At 42.4% G+C, this 19397-nt stretch overlaps 1 protein-coding gene across 1 annotated transcript in view; it reads left to right on the plus strand.

Annotated features, from left to right (window-relative positions):
* The first annotated feature begins 14625 nt into the window (after positions 1-14625).
* LOC124276679 (ceramide synthase 5-like) overlaps positions 14626-19397 on the plus strand; it is a 44518-nt gene continuing 39746 nt past the window's right edge. Inside the window, exon 1 of the mRNA XM_046712318.1 lies at positions 14626-14919. Coding sequence (XP_046568274.1) covers positions 14684-14919 — 236 coding nt within the window. The 5' untranslated portion in view covers positions 14626-14683. The remainder of the gene's footprint in view (positions 14920-19397) is intronic.

Here is a 19397-nt window from a genome sequence, read left to right on the forward strand (position 1 = left end):
CCCTGAGCTGGACTACTTTTCAGTTCATTCTCTAGGTTCTGGGAGACAGACTACAGAACTGACGTAATCTAGAATTCTAGCCCTGAGCTGGACTACTGTTCAGTTCATTCTCTAGGTCTGGGAGACAGACTACAGAACTGATGTAATCTAGACTTCTAGCCCTGAGCTGGACTACTTTTCAGTTCATTCTCTAGGTTCTGGGAGACAGACTACAGAACTGATGTAATCTAGACTTCTAGCCCTGAGCTGGACTACTTTTCAGTTCATTCTCTAGGTTCTGGGAGACAGACTACAGAACTGATGTAATCTAGACTTCTAGCCCTGAGCTGGACTACTTTTCAGTTCATTCTCTAGGTTCTGGGTTCTGGGAGACAGACTACAGAACTGACGTAATCTAGAATTCTAGCCCTGAGATGGACTACTTTTCAGTTCATTCTCTAGGTTCTGGGAGACAGACTACAGAACTGAAGTAATCTAGAATTCTAGCCCTGAGCTGGACTACTTTTCAGTTCATTCTCTAGGTCTGGGAGACAGACTACAGAACTGATGTAATCTAGACATTTTAGCCTTGAACTGGACTACTGTTCAATCCTTTTTCTAGGTCTGGGAGACAGACTACAGAACTGATGTAATCTAGACTTCTAGCCCTGAGCTGGACTACTGTTCAGTTCATTCTCTAGGTTCTGGGAGACAGACTACAGAACTGAAGTAATCTAGACATTTTAGCCTTGAACTGGACTACTGTTCAATCCTTTTTCTAGGTCTGGGAGACAGACTACAGAACTAATGTAATCTAGACTTCTAGCCTTGAGATGGACTACTTTTCAGTTCATTCTCTAGGTTCTGGGAGACAGACTACAGAACTGAAGTAATCTAGAATTCTAGCCCTGAGCTGGACTACTGTTCAGTTCATTCTCTAGGTCTGGGAGACAGACTACAGAACTGATGTAATCTAGAATTCTAGCCCTGAGCTGGACTACTTTTCAGTTCATTCTCTAGGTTCTGGGAGACAGACTACAGAACTGATGTAATCTAGACTTCTAGCCCTGAGCTGGACTACTTTTCAGTTCATTCTCTAGGTCTGGGAGACAGACTACAGAACTGATGTAATCTAGACATTTTAGCCTTGAACTGGACTACTGTTCAATCCTTTTTCTAGGTCTGGGAGACAGACTACAGAACTAATGTAATCTAGACTTCTAGCCTTGAGCTGGACTACTTTTCAGTTCATTCTCTAGGTTCTGGGAGACAGACTACAGAACTGACGTAATCTAGAATTCTAGCCCTGAGCTGGACTACTGTTCAGTTCATTCTCTAGGTCTGGGAGACAGACTACAGAACTGAAGTAATCTAGAATTCTAGCCCTGAGCTGGACTACTGTTCAGTTCATTCTCTAGGTCTGGGAGACAGACTACAGAACTGATGTAATCTAGACATTTTAGCCTTGAACTGGACTACTGTTCAATCCTTTTTCTAGGTCTGGGAGACAGACTACAGAACTGATGTAATCTAGACTTCTAGCCTTGAGCTGGACTACTTTTCAGTTCATTCTCTAGGTTCTGGGAGACAGACTACAGAACTGACGTAATCTAGAATTCTAGCCCTGAGCTGGACTACTGTTCAGTTCATTCTCTAGGTCTGGGAGACAGACTACAGAACTGATGTAATCTAGACATTCTAGCCCTGAGCTGGACTACTTTTCAGTTCATTCTCTAGGTTCTGGGAGACAGACTACAGAACTGACGTAATCTAGACTTCTAGCCCTGAGCTGGACTACTTTTCAGTTCATTCTCTAGGTTCTGGGAGACAGACTACAGAACTGATGTAATCTAGACATTTTAGCCTTGAACTGGACTACTGTTCAATCCTTTTTCTAGGTCTGGGAGACAGACTACAGAACTAATGTAATCTAGACTTCTAGCCCTGAGCTGGACTACTTTTCAGTTCATTCTCTAGGTTCTGGGAGACAGACTACAGAACTGACGTAATCTAGAATTCTAGCCCTGAGCTGGACTACTGTTCAGTTCATTCTCTAGGTCTGGGAGACAGACTACAGAACTGATGTAATCTAGACTTCTAGCCCTGAGCTGGACTACTTTTCAGTTCATTCTCTAGGTTCTGGGAGACAGACTACAGAACTGATGTAATCTAGACATTTTAGCCTTGAACTGGACTACTGTTCAATCCTTTTTCTAGGTCTGGGAGACAGACTACAGAACTAATGTAATCTAGACTTCTAGCCTTGAGCTGGACTACTTTTCAGTTCATTCTCTAGGTTCTGGGAGACAGACTACAGAACTGACGTAATCTAGAATTCTAGCCCTGAGCTGGACTACTGTTCAGTTCATTCTCTAGGTTCTGGGAGACAGACTACAGAACTGAATGTAATCTAGACTTCTAGCCCTGAGCTGGACTACTTTTCAGTTCATTCTCTAGGTTCTGGGAGACAGACTACAGAACTGACGTAATCTAGACTTCTAGCCCTGAGCTGGACTACTGTTCAGTTCATTCTCTAGGTTCTGGGAGACAGACTACAGAACTGAAGTAATCTAGAATTCTAGCCCTGAGCTGGACTACTTTTCAGTTCATTCTCTAGGTTCTGGGAGACAGACTACAGAACTGATGTAATCTAGACATTTTAGCCTTGAACTGGACTACTGTTCAATCCTTTCTCTAGGTCTGGGAGACAGACTACAGAACTGATGTAATCTAGACTTCTAGCCCTGAGCTGGACTACTGTTCAGTTCATTCTCTAGGTCTGGGAGACAGACTACAGAACTGAAGTAATCTAGACATTCTAGCCCTGAGCTGGACTACTGTTCAGTTCATTCTCTAGGTCTGGGAGACAGACTACAGAACTGACGTAATCTAGACTTCTAGCCCTGAGCTGGACTACTTTTCAGTTCATTCTCTAGGTTCTGGGAGACAGACTACAGAATCTGATGTAATCTAGACATTTCTAGCCTTGAACTGACTGGACTACTGTTCAATCATTCTGTAGGTTCTGGGAGACAGACTACAGAACTGAAGTAATCTAGACTTCTAGCCCTGAGCTGGACTACTGTTCAGTTCATTCTCTAGGTCTGGGAGACAGGCTAAACATGAATTTCGGCTGGATTTCTGCAGCTACGACCTGAACAGCCGTAAGACAACTGTTTATCTGCGGGTCTGTAATCGGGAATCACTCCCATTCACCCTTCGTAGCTTCCATCGTCAGTCCACTGTTATTGTGATAAGGGGTGGAACGGACACTGGCTAGTCAATCCAGTCATCTACTACTGGAAAATTGCCAAGTCTCAGCCTGACTTTCGCCACGCTACTCTACTAGTCTCGGTCGGACTCTGTAAACTGTGTGTAAACTGTGTGTAAACTCATCGCCTTGCCCCACAAAGTTGTGCTTCGAGAATAAAAACGCCCATTCTTTGTTCGCCACTATGAAGCGTATTTACGTGTTTTTACTGCGACTTTTCATGACGTCAAAAGAAGGGGTTCAATGTGTTGAATGTGTTAAGTAGGTCGCCCTGAAAGTTTACTAGGCCAACGTCTGAGTCCTGCGTCTGGTCTTGTGTGGCTGTGCGAGTTGGTTGTGCACACTGGTATCTCTGCTGAGCGAGTTGATTTCATCAGCTCGTTTCTAATAAGTGGCGGAGATCCAAAAGCGACCATGGCTATACACCAATCCACACACCTAACACCAGTGAGTGAGTGCGTGCGTGCGTGCGAGTGAAATTACATTGATAAAAAACCCTTTATAAATATTTGCATGTATGTATATGGCGGCGGTCTGTAAATAATCGAGTCTGAACCAAACAACCCAGTGATGATGCGATGATATGAGTCAAGCAAGTCAGCGAGACTGACCAACCGATCCCGTTAATCGCCTCTTACGACAAGCATGGGTTACTGAAGACCAATTCTACCCCGGATCTTCACGGATAACAGACTCCGGATCAAGACAACCCAACCACAGGCGACCCCAGACCCCACTGTAGAATCGGGCGGCCCTGACGAGCCACTTGAAGGTCCCACATATGAATGCCCCGGGTAACAACACCAAAGTCTCAAGTGGCACCTATACTGACGAGGTTTATGACTTCTTTCGTGGTGTCAACTCATCAGATGAGGAATCGGAGATAACTGAAGATTTATTCAACGGCAAGAATGATAAGAACATGAACCATCTTCGGCAGTGTATGGCGAGTAGGACTGTGGAATGAATTAGTTACATATGGAATACAAGGAAAATGCCTCAAAGTAATTATAGATATGTATAAAGGTAGAAAGTCTTGCATAGTTCATAATAATGAGCCCTCAGAATGCTTTCCTTGTTTATCGGTGTAAGGCAAGGCGAAAACACATCTCCATGCTTTTTTTATTGTTCCTCCGTGATGAAGAGGGATTTCTGAACAGTAGGATGTGCAGTAGCCTCACGTTTCCTAATTTGGATTGTGTTTTAAATGTGTCAATATCTTTTAAAAGACTGTTGTATGCGGACAATACTATCCTGGTGTCACCTAATGCTAATGACCTCCAACATACATGAATATGTTTGCACAGTACTATAAACGGAACATCTTAGTTGCAAATTCGTGTAAGACTAAAGCTCATATATTTAACGGCACAAGGAAAAATTACAAACACGCTTTAAATACCTCGACATAGTATTGTGTAAAAATCATTTTGAATCATTTGATTGAATTGAATTACAGAGCTTGCTAAGTTAAGAACATTGAAACATTAATGGCTATATGGTCAGAAAGAAACATTACAATCTGTCTCCAACGCAATGCACTATGTTATAAAACAAAGCAAATATCATCACCTTTCTATAGAATGTCAATCCATAATAAAGCCAATTTTATTAAATGGTTGTTCGGTCTGGGGTTTTAACGAAATATCTGTTTTAGAAAATGTACGGTTGCGCTTTCTAAAAATGCTAGTATCCGTAAAAAAAGTGCTTCCCCTAAAAATGTTATACGGAGAATCGGGTTTATATCCTATATGTATTGACGTCACAAAATGAATTGTTTTAATAACAACTTCTTTTTTGAGTGAGAGCAATACAGATGTATTCCTGCTTGACAACGGTCTAAGAACCTGTATCGAAACGTCGCACTGAAATAAAAGAAGTTGTTATCCTCAAAATTTGTCATCTCCCCCACAGCCGTTGCAGCAAACCATCACCTCATTTGATGCCTGATTCTAGGTACACCACATCCGGCCGCATGAAACATGCAAGGATAAAACAATATGCAGCTGCTGTTCCGTGAACAAATGCGACAACATGCACGAGCAACTATATGTTGGTAGACATGGCTTTGTACCTTACCACGCTGTTCCTGGTGTACGTACATAGACTGTATGTTGGTAGAGACATTGGAGGTACCTCACGCCACGCTGTTCCTGATGTACGTACATAGACTATATGTTGGTAGACAGGTACCTTACGTACCCACGCTGTTCCTGGTGTACGTACATAGACTATATGTTGGTAGACAGGTACCTCCCCACGCTGTTCTGGTGATGTACGTACATAGACTATATGTTGGTAGACAGGTACCTTACCACGCTGTTCTTGATGTATGTATATTACACAGACCCCTGATGTACGTGCATAGACTATATGTTGGTAGACAGGTACCTCCCACGCTGTTCTGATGTACGTACATAGACTATGTGGTAGACAGGTACCTCCCCACCTGTTCCTGGTGTACGTACATAGACTGTATGTTGGTAGACATGTACCTTACCACGCTGTTCCTGGTGTACGTACATAGACTATATGTTGGTAGACAGGTACCTCCCCACGCTGTTCCTGGTGTACGTACATAGACTGTATGTTGGTAGACAGGTACCTCCCCACGCTGTTCCTGGTGTACGTACATAGACTATATGTTGGTAGACAGGTACCTCCCCACGCTGTTCCTGGTGTACGTACATAGACTATATGTTGGTAGACAGGTACCTCCCCACGCTGTTCCTGGTGTACGTACATAGACTATATGTTGGTAGACATGTACCTTACCACGCTGTTCCTGGTGTACGTACATAGACTGTATGTTGGTAGACATGTACCTCCCCACGCTGTTCCTGGTGTACGTACATAGACTGTATGTTGGTAGACATGTACCTTACCACGCTGTTCCTGGTGTACGTACATAGACTATATGTTGGTAGACATGTACCTTACCACGCTGTTCCTGGTGTACGTGTACGTACATAGACTGTATGTTGGTAGACATGTACCCTCCCACGCTGTTCCTGGTGTACGTACATAGACTATATGTTGGTAGACATGTACCTCCTTACCACGCTGTTCCTGGTGTACGTGCATAGACTGTATGTTGGTAGACATGTACCTCCCCACGCTGTTCCTGGTGTACGTACATAGACTATATGTTGGTAGACAGGTACCTTACCACGCTGTTCCTGGTGTACGTACATAGACTGTATGTTGGTAGACATGTACCTCCCCACGCTGTTCCTGGTGTACGTACATAGACTGTATGTTGGTAGACATGTACCTCCCCACGCTGTTCCTGGTGTACGTGCATAGACTGTATGTTGGTAGACATGTACCTCCCCACGCTGTTCCTGGTGTACGTACATAGACTGTATGTTGGTAGACATGTACCTCCCCACGCTGTTCCTGGTGTACGTACATAGACTGTATGTTGGTAGACTACCACGCTGTTCCTGGTGTACGTATGTACTGTATGTTGGTAGACAGGTACCTCCCCACGCTGTTCCTGGTGTACGTACATAGACTATATGTTGGTAGACATGTACCTCCCACGCTGTTCCTGGTGTACGTACATAGACTATATGTTGGTAGACATGTACCTCCCCACGCTGTTCCTGGTGTACGTACATAGACTATATGTTGGTAGACAGGTACCTCCCCACGCTGTTCCTGGTGTACGTACATAGACTGTATGTTGGTAGACAGGTACCTTCCCACGCTGTTCCTGGTGTACGTACATAGACTATATGTTGGTAGACAGGTACCTCCCCACGCTGTTCCTGGTGTACGTACATAGACTATATGTTGGTAGACAGGTACCTCCCCACGCTGTTCCTGGTGTACGTACATAGACTGTATGTTGGTAGACAGGTACCTCCCCACGCTGTTCCTGGTGTACGTACATAGACTATATGTTGGTAGACAGGTACCTCCCCACGCTGTTCCTGGTGTACGTACATAGACTATATGTTGGTAGACATGTACCTTACCACGCTGTTCCTGGTGTACGTACATAGACTGTATGTTGGTAGACATGTACCTCCCCACGCTGTTCCTGGTGTACGTACATAGACTGTATGTTGGTAGACAGGTACCTCCCCACGCTGTTCCTGGTGTACGTACATAGACTATATGTTGGTAGACAGGTACCTCCCCACGCTGTTCCTGGTGTACTAGACTGTACGTACCATAGACTGTTATGTGTACGTACATAGACTATATGTTGGTAGACAGGTACCTCCCCACGCTGTTCCTGGTGTACGTACATAGACTATATGTTGGTAGACATGTTGGTAGTACCTCCCCACGCTGTTCCTGGTGTACGTACATAGACTATATGTTGGTAGACAGGTACCTCCCCACGCTGTTCCTGGTGTACGTACATAGACTATATGTTGGTAGACAGGTACCTCCCCACGCTGTTCCTGGTGTACGTACATAGACTATATGTTGGTAGACAGGTACCTCCCACGCTGTTCCTGGTGTACGTACATAGACTGTATGTTGGTAGACATGTACCTTACCACGCTGTTCCTGATGTACGTACATAGACTGTATGTTGGTAGACATGTACCTTACCACGCTGTTCCTGGTGTACGTACATAGACTATATGTTGGTAGACACGTACCTCCCCACGCTGTTCCTGGTGTACGTGCATAGACTATATGTTGGTAGACACGTACCTCCCACGCTGTTCCTGGTGTACGTGCATAGACTATATGTTGGTAGACATGTTGGTACCTCCCCACGCTGTTCCTGGTGTACGTACATAGACTGTATGTTGGTAGACAGGTACCTCCCCACGCTGTTCCTGGTGTACGTACATAGACTATATGTTGGTAGACATGTACCTCCCCACGCTGTTCCTGGTGTACGTACATAGACTGTATGTTGGTAGACATGTACCTCCCCACGCTGTTCCTGGTGTACGTACATAGACTATATGTTGGTAGACATGTACCTCCCACCCACGCTGTTCCTGGTGTACGTACATAGACTATATGTTGGTAGACATGTACCCTCCCCACGCTGTTCCTGGTGTACGTACATAGACTAGACTATATGTTGGTAGACATGTACCCTTACCACGCTGTTCCTGGTGTACGTACATAGACTGTATGTTGGTAGACATGTACCTCCCCACGCTGTTCCTGGTGTACGTACATAGACTATATGTTGGTAGACATGTACCTTACCACCTCCCCACGCTGTTCCTGGTGTACGTACATAGACTATATGTTGGTAGACATGTACCTCCCCACGCTGTTCCTGGTGTACGTACATAGACTATATGTTGGTAGACATGTACCTCCCCACGCTGTTCCTGGTGTACGTACATAGACTATATGTTGGTAGACATGTACCTTCCCACGCTGTTCCTGGTGTACGTACATAGACTATATGTTGGTAGACATGTACCTTACCACGCTGTTCCTGGTGTACGTACATAGACTATATGTTGGTAGACAGGTACCTTACCACGCTGTTCCTGGTGTACGTACATAGACTATATGTTGGTAGACATGTACCTTACCACGCTGTTCCTGGTGTACGTACATAGACTATATGTTGGTAGACATGTACCTTACCACGCTGTTCCTGGTGTACGTACATAGACTATATGTTGGTAGACATGTACCTTACCACGCTGTTCCTGGTGTACGTACATAGACTATATGTTGGTAGACATGTACCTCCCCACGCTGTTCCTGGTGTACGTGCATAGACTATATGTTGGTAGACATTCGTTACTTCAAGTACCTATAGCACATAGGTAATAAATTTGATTGTAAAGAGAGAATTAGTCCGCCATACAGACCCTGAAGCAAATATATCCAAGAAAGCCAACGCAAGTCTACAAAATGTGGTAGAAAATGTGGCAAGTCTAGGTTTCCAATGCTTCAGGGTCTCTGAAAATAAAATTTCATCATATTTTATCTTTTAACTATGAACCAAATAGAATACAAAATAGCACACAGGTAATGAAGCCAGTTGTATAGTGAGAATACCAAATAGCAATGAACAGGTAATGAAGCCAGTTGTACAGTGAGAATACCGAATAGCACACGTAATGTAATGAAGCCAGTAATGTATAGTGAGAATACCGAATAGCACACAGGTAATGAAGCCAGTTGTATAGTGAGAATACCGAATAGCACACAGGTAATGAAGCCAGTTGTACAGTGAGAATACCGAATAGCACACACGTAATGAAGCCAGTTGTATAGTGAGAATACCGAATAGCACACAGGTAATGAAGCCAGTTGTATAGTGAGAATACCGAATAGCACACAGGTAATGAAGCCAGTTGTATAGTGAGAATACCAAATAGCACACAGGTAATGAAGCCAGTTGTATAGTGAGAATACCAAATAGCACACAGGTAATGAAGCCAGTTGTATAGTGAGAATACCGAATAGCACACAGGTAATGAAGCCAGTTGTATAGTGAGAATACCACAGGTAATAGCACACAGGTAATGAAGCCAGTTGTATAGTGAGAATACCAAATAGCACACAGGTAATGAAGCCAGTTGTATAGTGAGAATACCGAATAGCACACAGGTAATGAAGCCAGTTGTATAGTGAGAATACCGAATAGCACACAGGTAATGAAGCCAGTTGTACAGTGAGAATACCGAATAGCACACAGGTAATGAAGCCAGTTGTACAGTGAGAATACCGAATAGCACACAGGTAATGAACCAGTTGTACAGTGAGAATACCGAATAGCACACGGTAATGAAGCCAGTTGTATAGTGAGTGAGAATGAAGCCAGTTGTACAGTGAGAATACCGAATAGCAGGTAATGAAGCCAGTTGTACAGTGAGAATACCGAATAGCACACAGGTAATGAAGCCAGTTGTACAGTGAGAATACCGAATAGCACACAGGTAATGAAGCCAGTTGTACAGTGAGAATACCGAATAGCACACAGGTAATGAAGCCAGTTGTACAGTGAGAATACCGAATAGCACACAGGTAATGAAGCCAGTTGTACAGTGAGAAGAAATAGCACACCGTAATGAGCCAGTTGTATAGTGAGAATACCGAATAGCAATGAAGCCAGTTGTACAGTGAGAATACCAAATAGCACATGAAGCCAGTTGTACAGTGAGGTAATGCACACAAGCCAGTTGTACAGTGAGAATACCGAATAGCACACAGGTAATGAAGCCAGTTGTACAGTGAGAATACCAAATAGCACACAGGTAATGAAGCCAGTTGTACAGTGAGAATACCGAATAGCACACAGGTAATGAAGCCAGTTGTACAGTGAGAATACCGAATAGCACACAGGTAATGAAGCCAGTTGTACAGTGAGAATACCGAATAGCACACAGGTAATGAAGCCAGTTGTATAGTGAGAATACCGAATAGCACACAGGTAATGAAGCCAGTTGTACAGTGAGAATACCAAATAGCACACAGGTAATGAAGCCAGTTAGTGAGAATACCGAATAGCAGAAGGTACCGAAGCCAGTTGTACAGTGAGAGGTAATAGCACAAGTAATGAAGCCAGTTGTACAGTGAGAATACCAAATAGCACACAGGTAATGAAGCCAGTTGTACAGTGAGAATACCAAATAGCACACAGGTAATGAAGCCAGTTGTACAGTGAGAATACCAAATAGCACACAGGTAATGAAGCCAGTTGTACAGTGAGAGAATAGCACACAGGTAATGAAGCCAGTTGTACACAGGTAATGAATAGCACACAGTTGTAAGCCAGTTGTACAGTGAGAATACCGAATAGCACACAGGTAATGAAGCCAGTTGTACAGTGAGAATACCAAATAGCACACAGGTAATGAAGCCAGTTGTACAGTGAGAATACCAAATAGCACACAGGTAATGAAGCCAGTTGTACAGTGAGAATACCAAATAGCACACAGGTAATGAAGCCAGTTGTACAGTGAGAGAATACCGAATAGCACACAGGTAATGAAGCCAGTTGTACAGTGAGAATACCAAATAGCACACAGGTAATGAAGCCAGTTGTACAGTGAGAATACCAAAATAGCACACAGGTAATGAAGCCAGTTGTAGCCAGTTGAGAATACCCAAATAGCACACAGGTAATGAAGCCAGTTGTACAGTGAGAATACCAAATAGCACACAGGTAATGAAGCCAGTTGTATAGTGAGAATACCAAATAGCACACAGGTAATGAAGCCAGTTGTACAGTGAGAATACCAAATAGCACACAGGTAATGAAGCCAGTTGTATAGTGAGAATACCGAATAGCACAGGTAATGAAGCCAGTTGTACAGTGAGAATACCAAATAGCACACAGGTAATGAAGCCAGTTGTATAGTGAGAATACCAAATAGCACACAGGTAATGAAGCCAGTTGTACAGTGAGAATACCAAATAGCACACAGGTAATGAAGCCAGTTGTACAGTGAGAATACCAAATAGCACACAGGATGAAGCCAGTTGTATAGTGAGAATACCAAATAGCACACAGGTAATGAAGCCAGTTGTACAGTGAGAATACCGAATAGCACACAGGTAATGAAGCCAGTTGTACAGTGAGAATACCAAATAATAGCACACAGGTAATGAAGCCAGTTGTATAGTGAGAATACCAAATAGCACACAGGTAATGAAGCCAGTTGTACAGAATGAGAATACCAGTGAGAATACCAGCACACAGGTAATGAAGCCAGTTGTATAGGAGAGAATACAGTGAGAATAGCAGCACACAGGTAATGAAGCCAGTTGTGTAGTGAGAATACCGAATAGCACACAAGTAATGAAGTCACTTGCACAGTGAGAATACCAAATAGCATACATGTGATGAAGCCAGTTGTATATAGTGAGAATACCGAATAGCACACAGGTAATGAAGCCAGTTGTACAGTGAGAATACCGAATAGCACACAGGTAATGAAGCCAGTTGTACAGTGAGAATACCGAATAGCACACAGGTAATGAAGCCAGTTGTACAGTGAGAATACCGAATAGCACACAGGTAATGAAGCCAGTTGTACAGTGAGAATACCGAATAGCACACAGGTTATGAAGCCAGTTGTACAGAGAGAATACCGAATAGCACACAGGTGATGAAGCCAGTTGTACAGTGAGAATACCGAATAGCACACAGGTAATGAAGCCAGTTGTTCAGTGAGAATACCGAATAGCACACCGGTAATGAATCCAGTTGTATACTGAGAATACCAAATAGCACACCGGTAATGAAGCCAGTTGTGCAGTGAGAATACCAAATAGCACACACGTAATGAAGCCAGTTGTATAGAGAGAATACCAAATAGCATATATGTGATGAAGTCCGTTGTACAGTGAGAATACCGAATAGCACACAAGTAATGAAGTCACTTGCAAAGAGAGAATACCAAATAGCATACATGTGATGAAGCCAGTTGTATATAGTGAGAATTATAAATAGCACACAGGTAATGAAGTCAGATATACATATATAGCAGTCATGCTTGTACATTAGCGTGGAGACCCGTGAAGATCCGGGTTAGACTGTACCTTCAGTAACCCATACTTGTCGTAAGAGACGACTGACGGGATCGGGTGGTCAGGCTCGCTGACTTGGTTCACACATGTCATCGGTTCCCAATTGCGCAGATCGATGCTCATGCTGTTTACCACTGGATTGTCTGGTCCAGACTCGATTATTTACAGACCGCCGCCATATAGCTGGAATATTGCTGAGTGCGGCGTAAAACTAAACTCACTCCCTCATTAGCATTGAACTCGAAGAAGTCATGGTAGGACAACTCATTTTTGGAACTCATCGTGTCTGTGTTGGTGCCTTCTGTTCTTTACTGTGGATATGTTATTGGCATGCAAGCGTACATTGAGAATTATTTTTCTCTTCGGCCGGATTTGAGGGATAGTGGGAAAAGGTCTACCCGTTCTGTGTGGATCCAAATGACGGATCCAAACATGTTTTCCACTTTGGTGGTAGTGTCGCGTTTGTCCCACTAGGCTGTGGGCAGTATAATTCAGTGGTGCGAAACATGGTGACCCCGTTCCCAGGCCATACATTCGGCACCATTATGCACGGCCGGGTGCACACGATACGCGGGACGTGCATGTCCCTACGTTAGCCCGGGGTACTGTCAGTTTGCCCGCACCTTTGTCAAGCAAAGCCCCTTCCCCACACCCTCAGCACTCTTTACACGCCTTACAGAGAGAAACAAATAGTTTATTTATTTTTAGAAGAAAAAACCCAAAACATGCTGATCTTGGCTGAGTCGTCTTACATTGTTACGTCATGGCCAAACTAACAAAGTCCATGGTATACCAATCTATCATAATCTCCTAATATGCGATACAGTTAATCATTTACAAGAGCTATATGGGCCAAAGGACATTGCTTGGATAACAGCACTGAGATAAAAATAGCTGATTACACATCAGTCTATTTAGACACAGCCTTCTGGTGGGACATCTGCAGGGATTGTTAATTGGTTAGTCTCTGAGACCATTTAATAGACTCTGCTGAAACACATGAACGCTTTCCAGTTAACAACTTAATGCTGCTAAACCTGTTCTTAACGCACTGTTAGCTAACTGTAACACGTGGTATACACAGACTGATATCTCTCTGTAGACTGAAGTAAAATACTTCGGGAAGATTTCTTTGAAAACAATGAATGGGAAGGGTGTGGCATAATGAGGTGCATGCGCGAGACAAAGTGCAACCAGTAATGTGCACTACTCCCCAATTTTCAAATGTACGTACGTGCTTGGAGATCCGGGTACGAATTGGTCTTCAGCAACCCATGCTTGTCGTAAAAGGCGACTAACAGGATCGGTTGATGAGGCTCACTAACTTTGACCCACAAGGGCGTATATAGCTACCGGTATAAAAAAAACCTGGGCTTACTTATGAGTGTTGCTAAAAAGGCCGGGCAAGCCCTCAATAATTTCTAAATATAAAGCTTTCGAACGTATCGGGCTTACACGAAAAAAGTGGCTTGCTACACGCCTGACACATGTCATCGTATCCCAACTGTATAGATCAATGTTCATGCTATTGATCACAGACCGCCGCCATATAGATGGAATATTGCTGAGTGCGGCGTTAAACAACAAGCAAACAATAAATGCGGTCATGGGGAGTACTGCACTTTACAGGGCGCACTTTCTCAGATTAATTAGCGCTGCTGGGGTTCCCTAACCCTAAGGATCGTAAAGGGTGGCATACCCTAACCTTGCACTATACCAGGAATACGAGTTTATTCATATGAACTAACCCTAACCCTAAGGATCGTAAAGGGAGCAGCAAGGGCTGCGCCCGGTAAAGCGCATTCTAGGAGTACTGCACTTTACCCTGTGACGCACACGCGCCATTGACTGGTGTAAACAATATATATTGTGGCAGTCGGAGTATAAATCGAGCGCCTCTCACATGACCACATTTAAACTTGCGCGGAACACAGGCGAACGTCACCGCGGATGCTGGTTGTATTTTCGTATCGGGAACAGTTTCATTGTACACCGGTAAAGATGGCGGCGATGATTCGAGCAGCAGAAAATGTGCTTTGGAGTGAAACATTTTGGTTCGCTAACGGGACATCATGGAGAGATTTGGAAAGCACAGACCCAGATATATACTACCCAAAGTTCTCCGATATGAACATATCTTTTTTTGTTGGGTTCTTGCTGCTGGGAATGCGATATATTTACGAGAGGTACGTAACCAAGGCAGCTTCCCCAAACTGTCGGCCCGTCTCATCCATTTCCCTATCCCGATCAAGCCGACTCATCTTTCCGTGTAGAATTAGACCACTGATTCATCTGACGTTTAGTTTTCTGACCAAAGAGATAAAACTGTTGGGTTCAGTTTTCATTGGAACAATTTCCACGGCCCTTGAAGTTCATTTGTCCATTTAAACATTATAGTGAAAAAGACGTTTTTTTAGTTTTGGGTGGAGCACATGACGAGTAACCAATATTGATATATTCATGGATATTTATGTTAAACCTTTTCAATATTTTTCTTGACACAGGTGTCTTCTCAGTAATGTGGTTTGAGGGTGGAATTAAGCTAGTGTATATATAAATATATGGATCTCAATGACATGACACTGGAAATAACAGACCTATCTTTTGGTTTTTGTGTTGTGTTGTTTTGGTAAACTTTGCACATCAAACACATTCTGTTTTATCCTTTGATCACAAATGTACATTATGAAAAAGAATTTATTTTGTGCATTTGTAGATTCCATAAAAGAATTGGACAGAATATAGTGATCAGGTCTGCAGCAAAAAATATTACACTTTATGTATCAGGCAAACGATGTCAGTGACATCAGATTATTAAATCATGTATCATTTGTAAAGGAAATGCTACAAACTTCTGCCCATGTAAATCAGTTGCAAGGCAAGGAATAACTTGTGCCTCTACTTTTGTTTGCACTTTTCCTTAATCATGTTAATGAGATTAAAACATCACTCATGGAGGACTCTTGTAAAGGTGTTACTACCGAATGAATTTCATGAGTGATAAGAAAATGTCATAAGTATGTTTGAATTATTTTGAATAGAATAGAATAATACTTTAATGCCTTTTCAGGAATTTGTGTTACATCAGCAGAGCTACTGACACATTTGAGAGATACCAAACATATTTACATAAATTCTTTGATTTAGGTATCTTCACATTTGTTTAAGAGAGATATGGTACTTGGAATAAATAAAGAATCTCACCCAAGTGTCTACTGATATCAGTTATATCAACACGAGTTGATAAAGTTACAAATATCCGAGGCTTGCCGAGGATATTTTTACCTTTATCGTTTATCAACGAGTGCTGATATAATTGATATCAGTAGACACGAGGGTTAGATTCTATTTATCATCAAAAATCATTCTTCATTAGTTTTCAATGAAAAATGTACATCTCTCAACACTGTAGTACCATTAGACTTGCAGTGCAGCGATGTCATAGCCTTGTGGCGTCATTGATGACGTCATAGCATTGTCAGGGCATTGTACAAAATCTACTGTCAAAACGATATCTCCTAGGAGATATCATATGATCTCACACAAGCGATATCTCCTGTGGAACACAGTATCGGATGATAAAGGATGTAGGGGCTCTCTTATTTTTCACAATTGGAACTTTGTAGCGGCGGCCTGAAGGGAGGAGGGGCCTACCTTTAGAATACAGCACCACAAACTTTAAAAATATGTCATAATACCCTTTTACGTAATGTTATGTGATTTTGTTCGAACGCACGTTCTCGAAACAATGCCCTATGACGCCTGCATGGCAACACGGTTGTCTGGCTCAGCGAGTGCGTATAAGCTCCGCTCAGTGGTGTTTCATCTCTACGAGCTATGTCATTGCATAAGTCCAACGATGTTGAGAGTTTCCAGTAGTTGTATACCGGCGGATGCGTAATATTTTGCAAGCACCAGTTTGAAATATTTTTCCTTTTTCACTAATACGCTCATATTTATTTGTATTATGGGCTGCTGAGGTGTTATTTTGTGTATTTTGTATTTTGTAATTTTTTTAATTTACATATATATTTTTGTCATTCAGTAATTTGCACCATTACATAGAAAAGTGTTTTATTAGTATATTATTTTTCGAAGCGGTAATAATGCATTACACTAGACACGTCAGTCGTGTTTGTGCCGGTTCGGTCAATGCATTCTATTTATTAGGATTAATTCAAGGGATTGGGGTTAGGGCTAGGGCTAGGGTTAGGGTTAGGGTTTAGGGTTTAGGGTTTAGGGTTTAGGGTTAGGGTTGGGGTTGGGGACCTAATGCAATATAGTAGGTACATGTCCGGTGGTTCGGTCAATGCATTCTATTTATTAGGATTATTTCAAGGGGTTAGGGTTAGGGTTAGGGTTAGGGTTGGGGACCTAATCCAATATAGCAGGTACATGTCTGGTGTAATACGTGAGTACCATTTGTTGTTTTTCCTTTTTGCATTTTAATACTTTTTTTTCACACAAAAACGGGAAACCCAAAACGTCGAAAGTACATTATGAAATGGCTTAATGTAGAAATTTTGGGCTAATGGAAATTGGTCTGGAATTTGCACTCAAGCCTCTTTCACACGCAACATAAATTTTGTAAAGTAATGATTCAAGGCTAACTCACCCGAAAGTGCCGTCACTACACATGCTCATGGCTCCCTCGTTCTTTAGTGCGATCCACATTATCCTTACAGTGTTCCCTACATCACTTTTCTGTCACAAAATCACTGATTTATATAAAAGCCGCCATTCATGATGCACCGTGAAATCTACATATGACGCCAACAACCCTTTTCAGTTTGAGGCATATCGCTCATTCCACGCCACACGCGTTAATTTGTAGATTACGGAATGGGACGAGTGTGCCAAATGGCATCGGATCCATTCGGCAATTGTCCGGAGAATAAAATCACGAGACACCAAGTCTACCCGTAGCATTTGTAATTGTCCGTGACCTATTCGACTCTTTCCGTTCATTTCCGTGACGCCACAGGAATGACTTGATAAATTTGCACATTTCGCAACAGTGTGGACGTAGCTCAGTCGGTTAGCTGTCGAGCTAACAATCCGAAGGTCGCGGGTTCGCGTCCGACGGGTTCTCACAAACTGGTTGCTTGTCTTAATGACACGTGACCTACGGCAGAGATCGTCCTCACGAGAAGTTGTGGTGCTGTATTCTTAAGGTGCTCCGGAGGAGGTTGTATTCCGAATTTAAGTAGTGAGTACGGTCAGATATGATTTTGACAGCTTGATTCACGATTTGCTGCTCATATATTGATGATAAACATTCAAATCTGACTTCAGCGATTTTACTTGCAGTGTTAACAATTTTTGTCTATTTTGGATTTGAGATGAACTGAGAGAGACCTGTACCAACAATGGAAGGAAAATGTTAAAATACTCTGAATAAATGCTACATAAAAAGATGACATCACAGATGGGTTAACATTAAAAGATCTCAGTTTACGCATGAGATGAAGACGTTGTTGACACTTCTTGTATAGGGCTTCAGTGTTAGAGTTCCAGTTCAGCTTAGAGTCAGTGAAGGTTCCCAGATACTTATACTCCGACACTGTCTCAACACATTCACCGTTGATTATCCCCCGTAACGCGTTTTGCGGGGGGTATTAAAATGGACTCCCCGTCCGTCCAAATCCGTCCGTCCGTGCACATTTGTGTCTTTTCCGAGCAGAACTCTAAAACCGTTCAATATTTCTTCTTCACCAAACTTGGCACATACATGGATCTGGTGGTGTACTGGTGCCTTTTGGTAGTTTTGGAATTCTGAATTAAATGTTTTTGGCGTTTCCATGGCAACAAGTTCGACTTAGACTGAAATTAGTGGTAGTGCTCTTTTCCGGAGCAGAACTCTAAAACCTTTCAATATTTCTTCACCAAACTTGGCACATGGATAGATCTGGTGGTGTACTGGTGCCTTTTGGTATTTTGGGAATTCTGAATAAAATATTTTTGACGTTTCCATGGCAACAAGTTTGACAGCCTGAAATTGTAGTAGTGCTCTTTTCCGGAGCAGAACTCTAAAACCGTTCAATGTTTCTTCACCAAACTTGGCACATAGATTGGTCTGGTGGTGTACTGGTGCCTTTTGGTAGTTTTGGAATTCTGAATAAAATATTTTTGGCATTTCCATGGCAACAAGTTTGACTGAAATTGGTGATAGTGCTGCTTTCTGGAGCAGAACTTTAAAAACCTTTCAATACTCTCCTTCCACTTTTCTATATACACACCTAAATATTTCTATATACACACCTAAATATTTGACATAATCATAACTCGTAGACATAATCATGAAGAGTATTTTGCCATTGAGGGGGATATTGATGACTTTGTCTTCTTGTTATCACTGGAAGCATTTCTGCCCATGTAAATCAGATGCAAGGCAAGGAATATTTATGCAGGTATATTTATGCAAGTATATTTTTGCAGGTGACGCATTACTATTGACGTCAAATGTGAAACACAAGATACTGTAAATAATATATGATTGATATTAATATTTCATTCAAATAGTGAGTTTTGGTTGATCCAAAAGGGATTACAAAAACAGTTTCAATATAGGTGGATTTAATTTAGGAAATGTGGAATCCCAAAGTACCTTTGTGTCACCTTGTCAAAAATCTCATGTTTACTATTACGAGGCAACAGAACAAGC

This window comes from Haliotis rubra, unplaced genomic scaffold, assembly GCF_003918875.1.
Source record: "Haliotis rubra isolate DU_JTF1 unplaced genomic scaffold, ASM391887v1 Scf211, whole genome shotgun sequence".
In the NCBI taxonomy this organism is placed as follows: Eukaryota; Metazoa; Mollusca; class Gastropoda; order Lepetellida; family Haliotidae; genus Haliotis; species Haliotis rubra.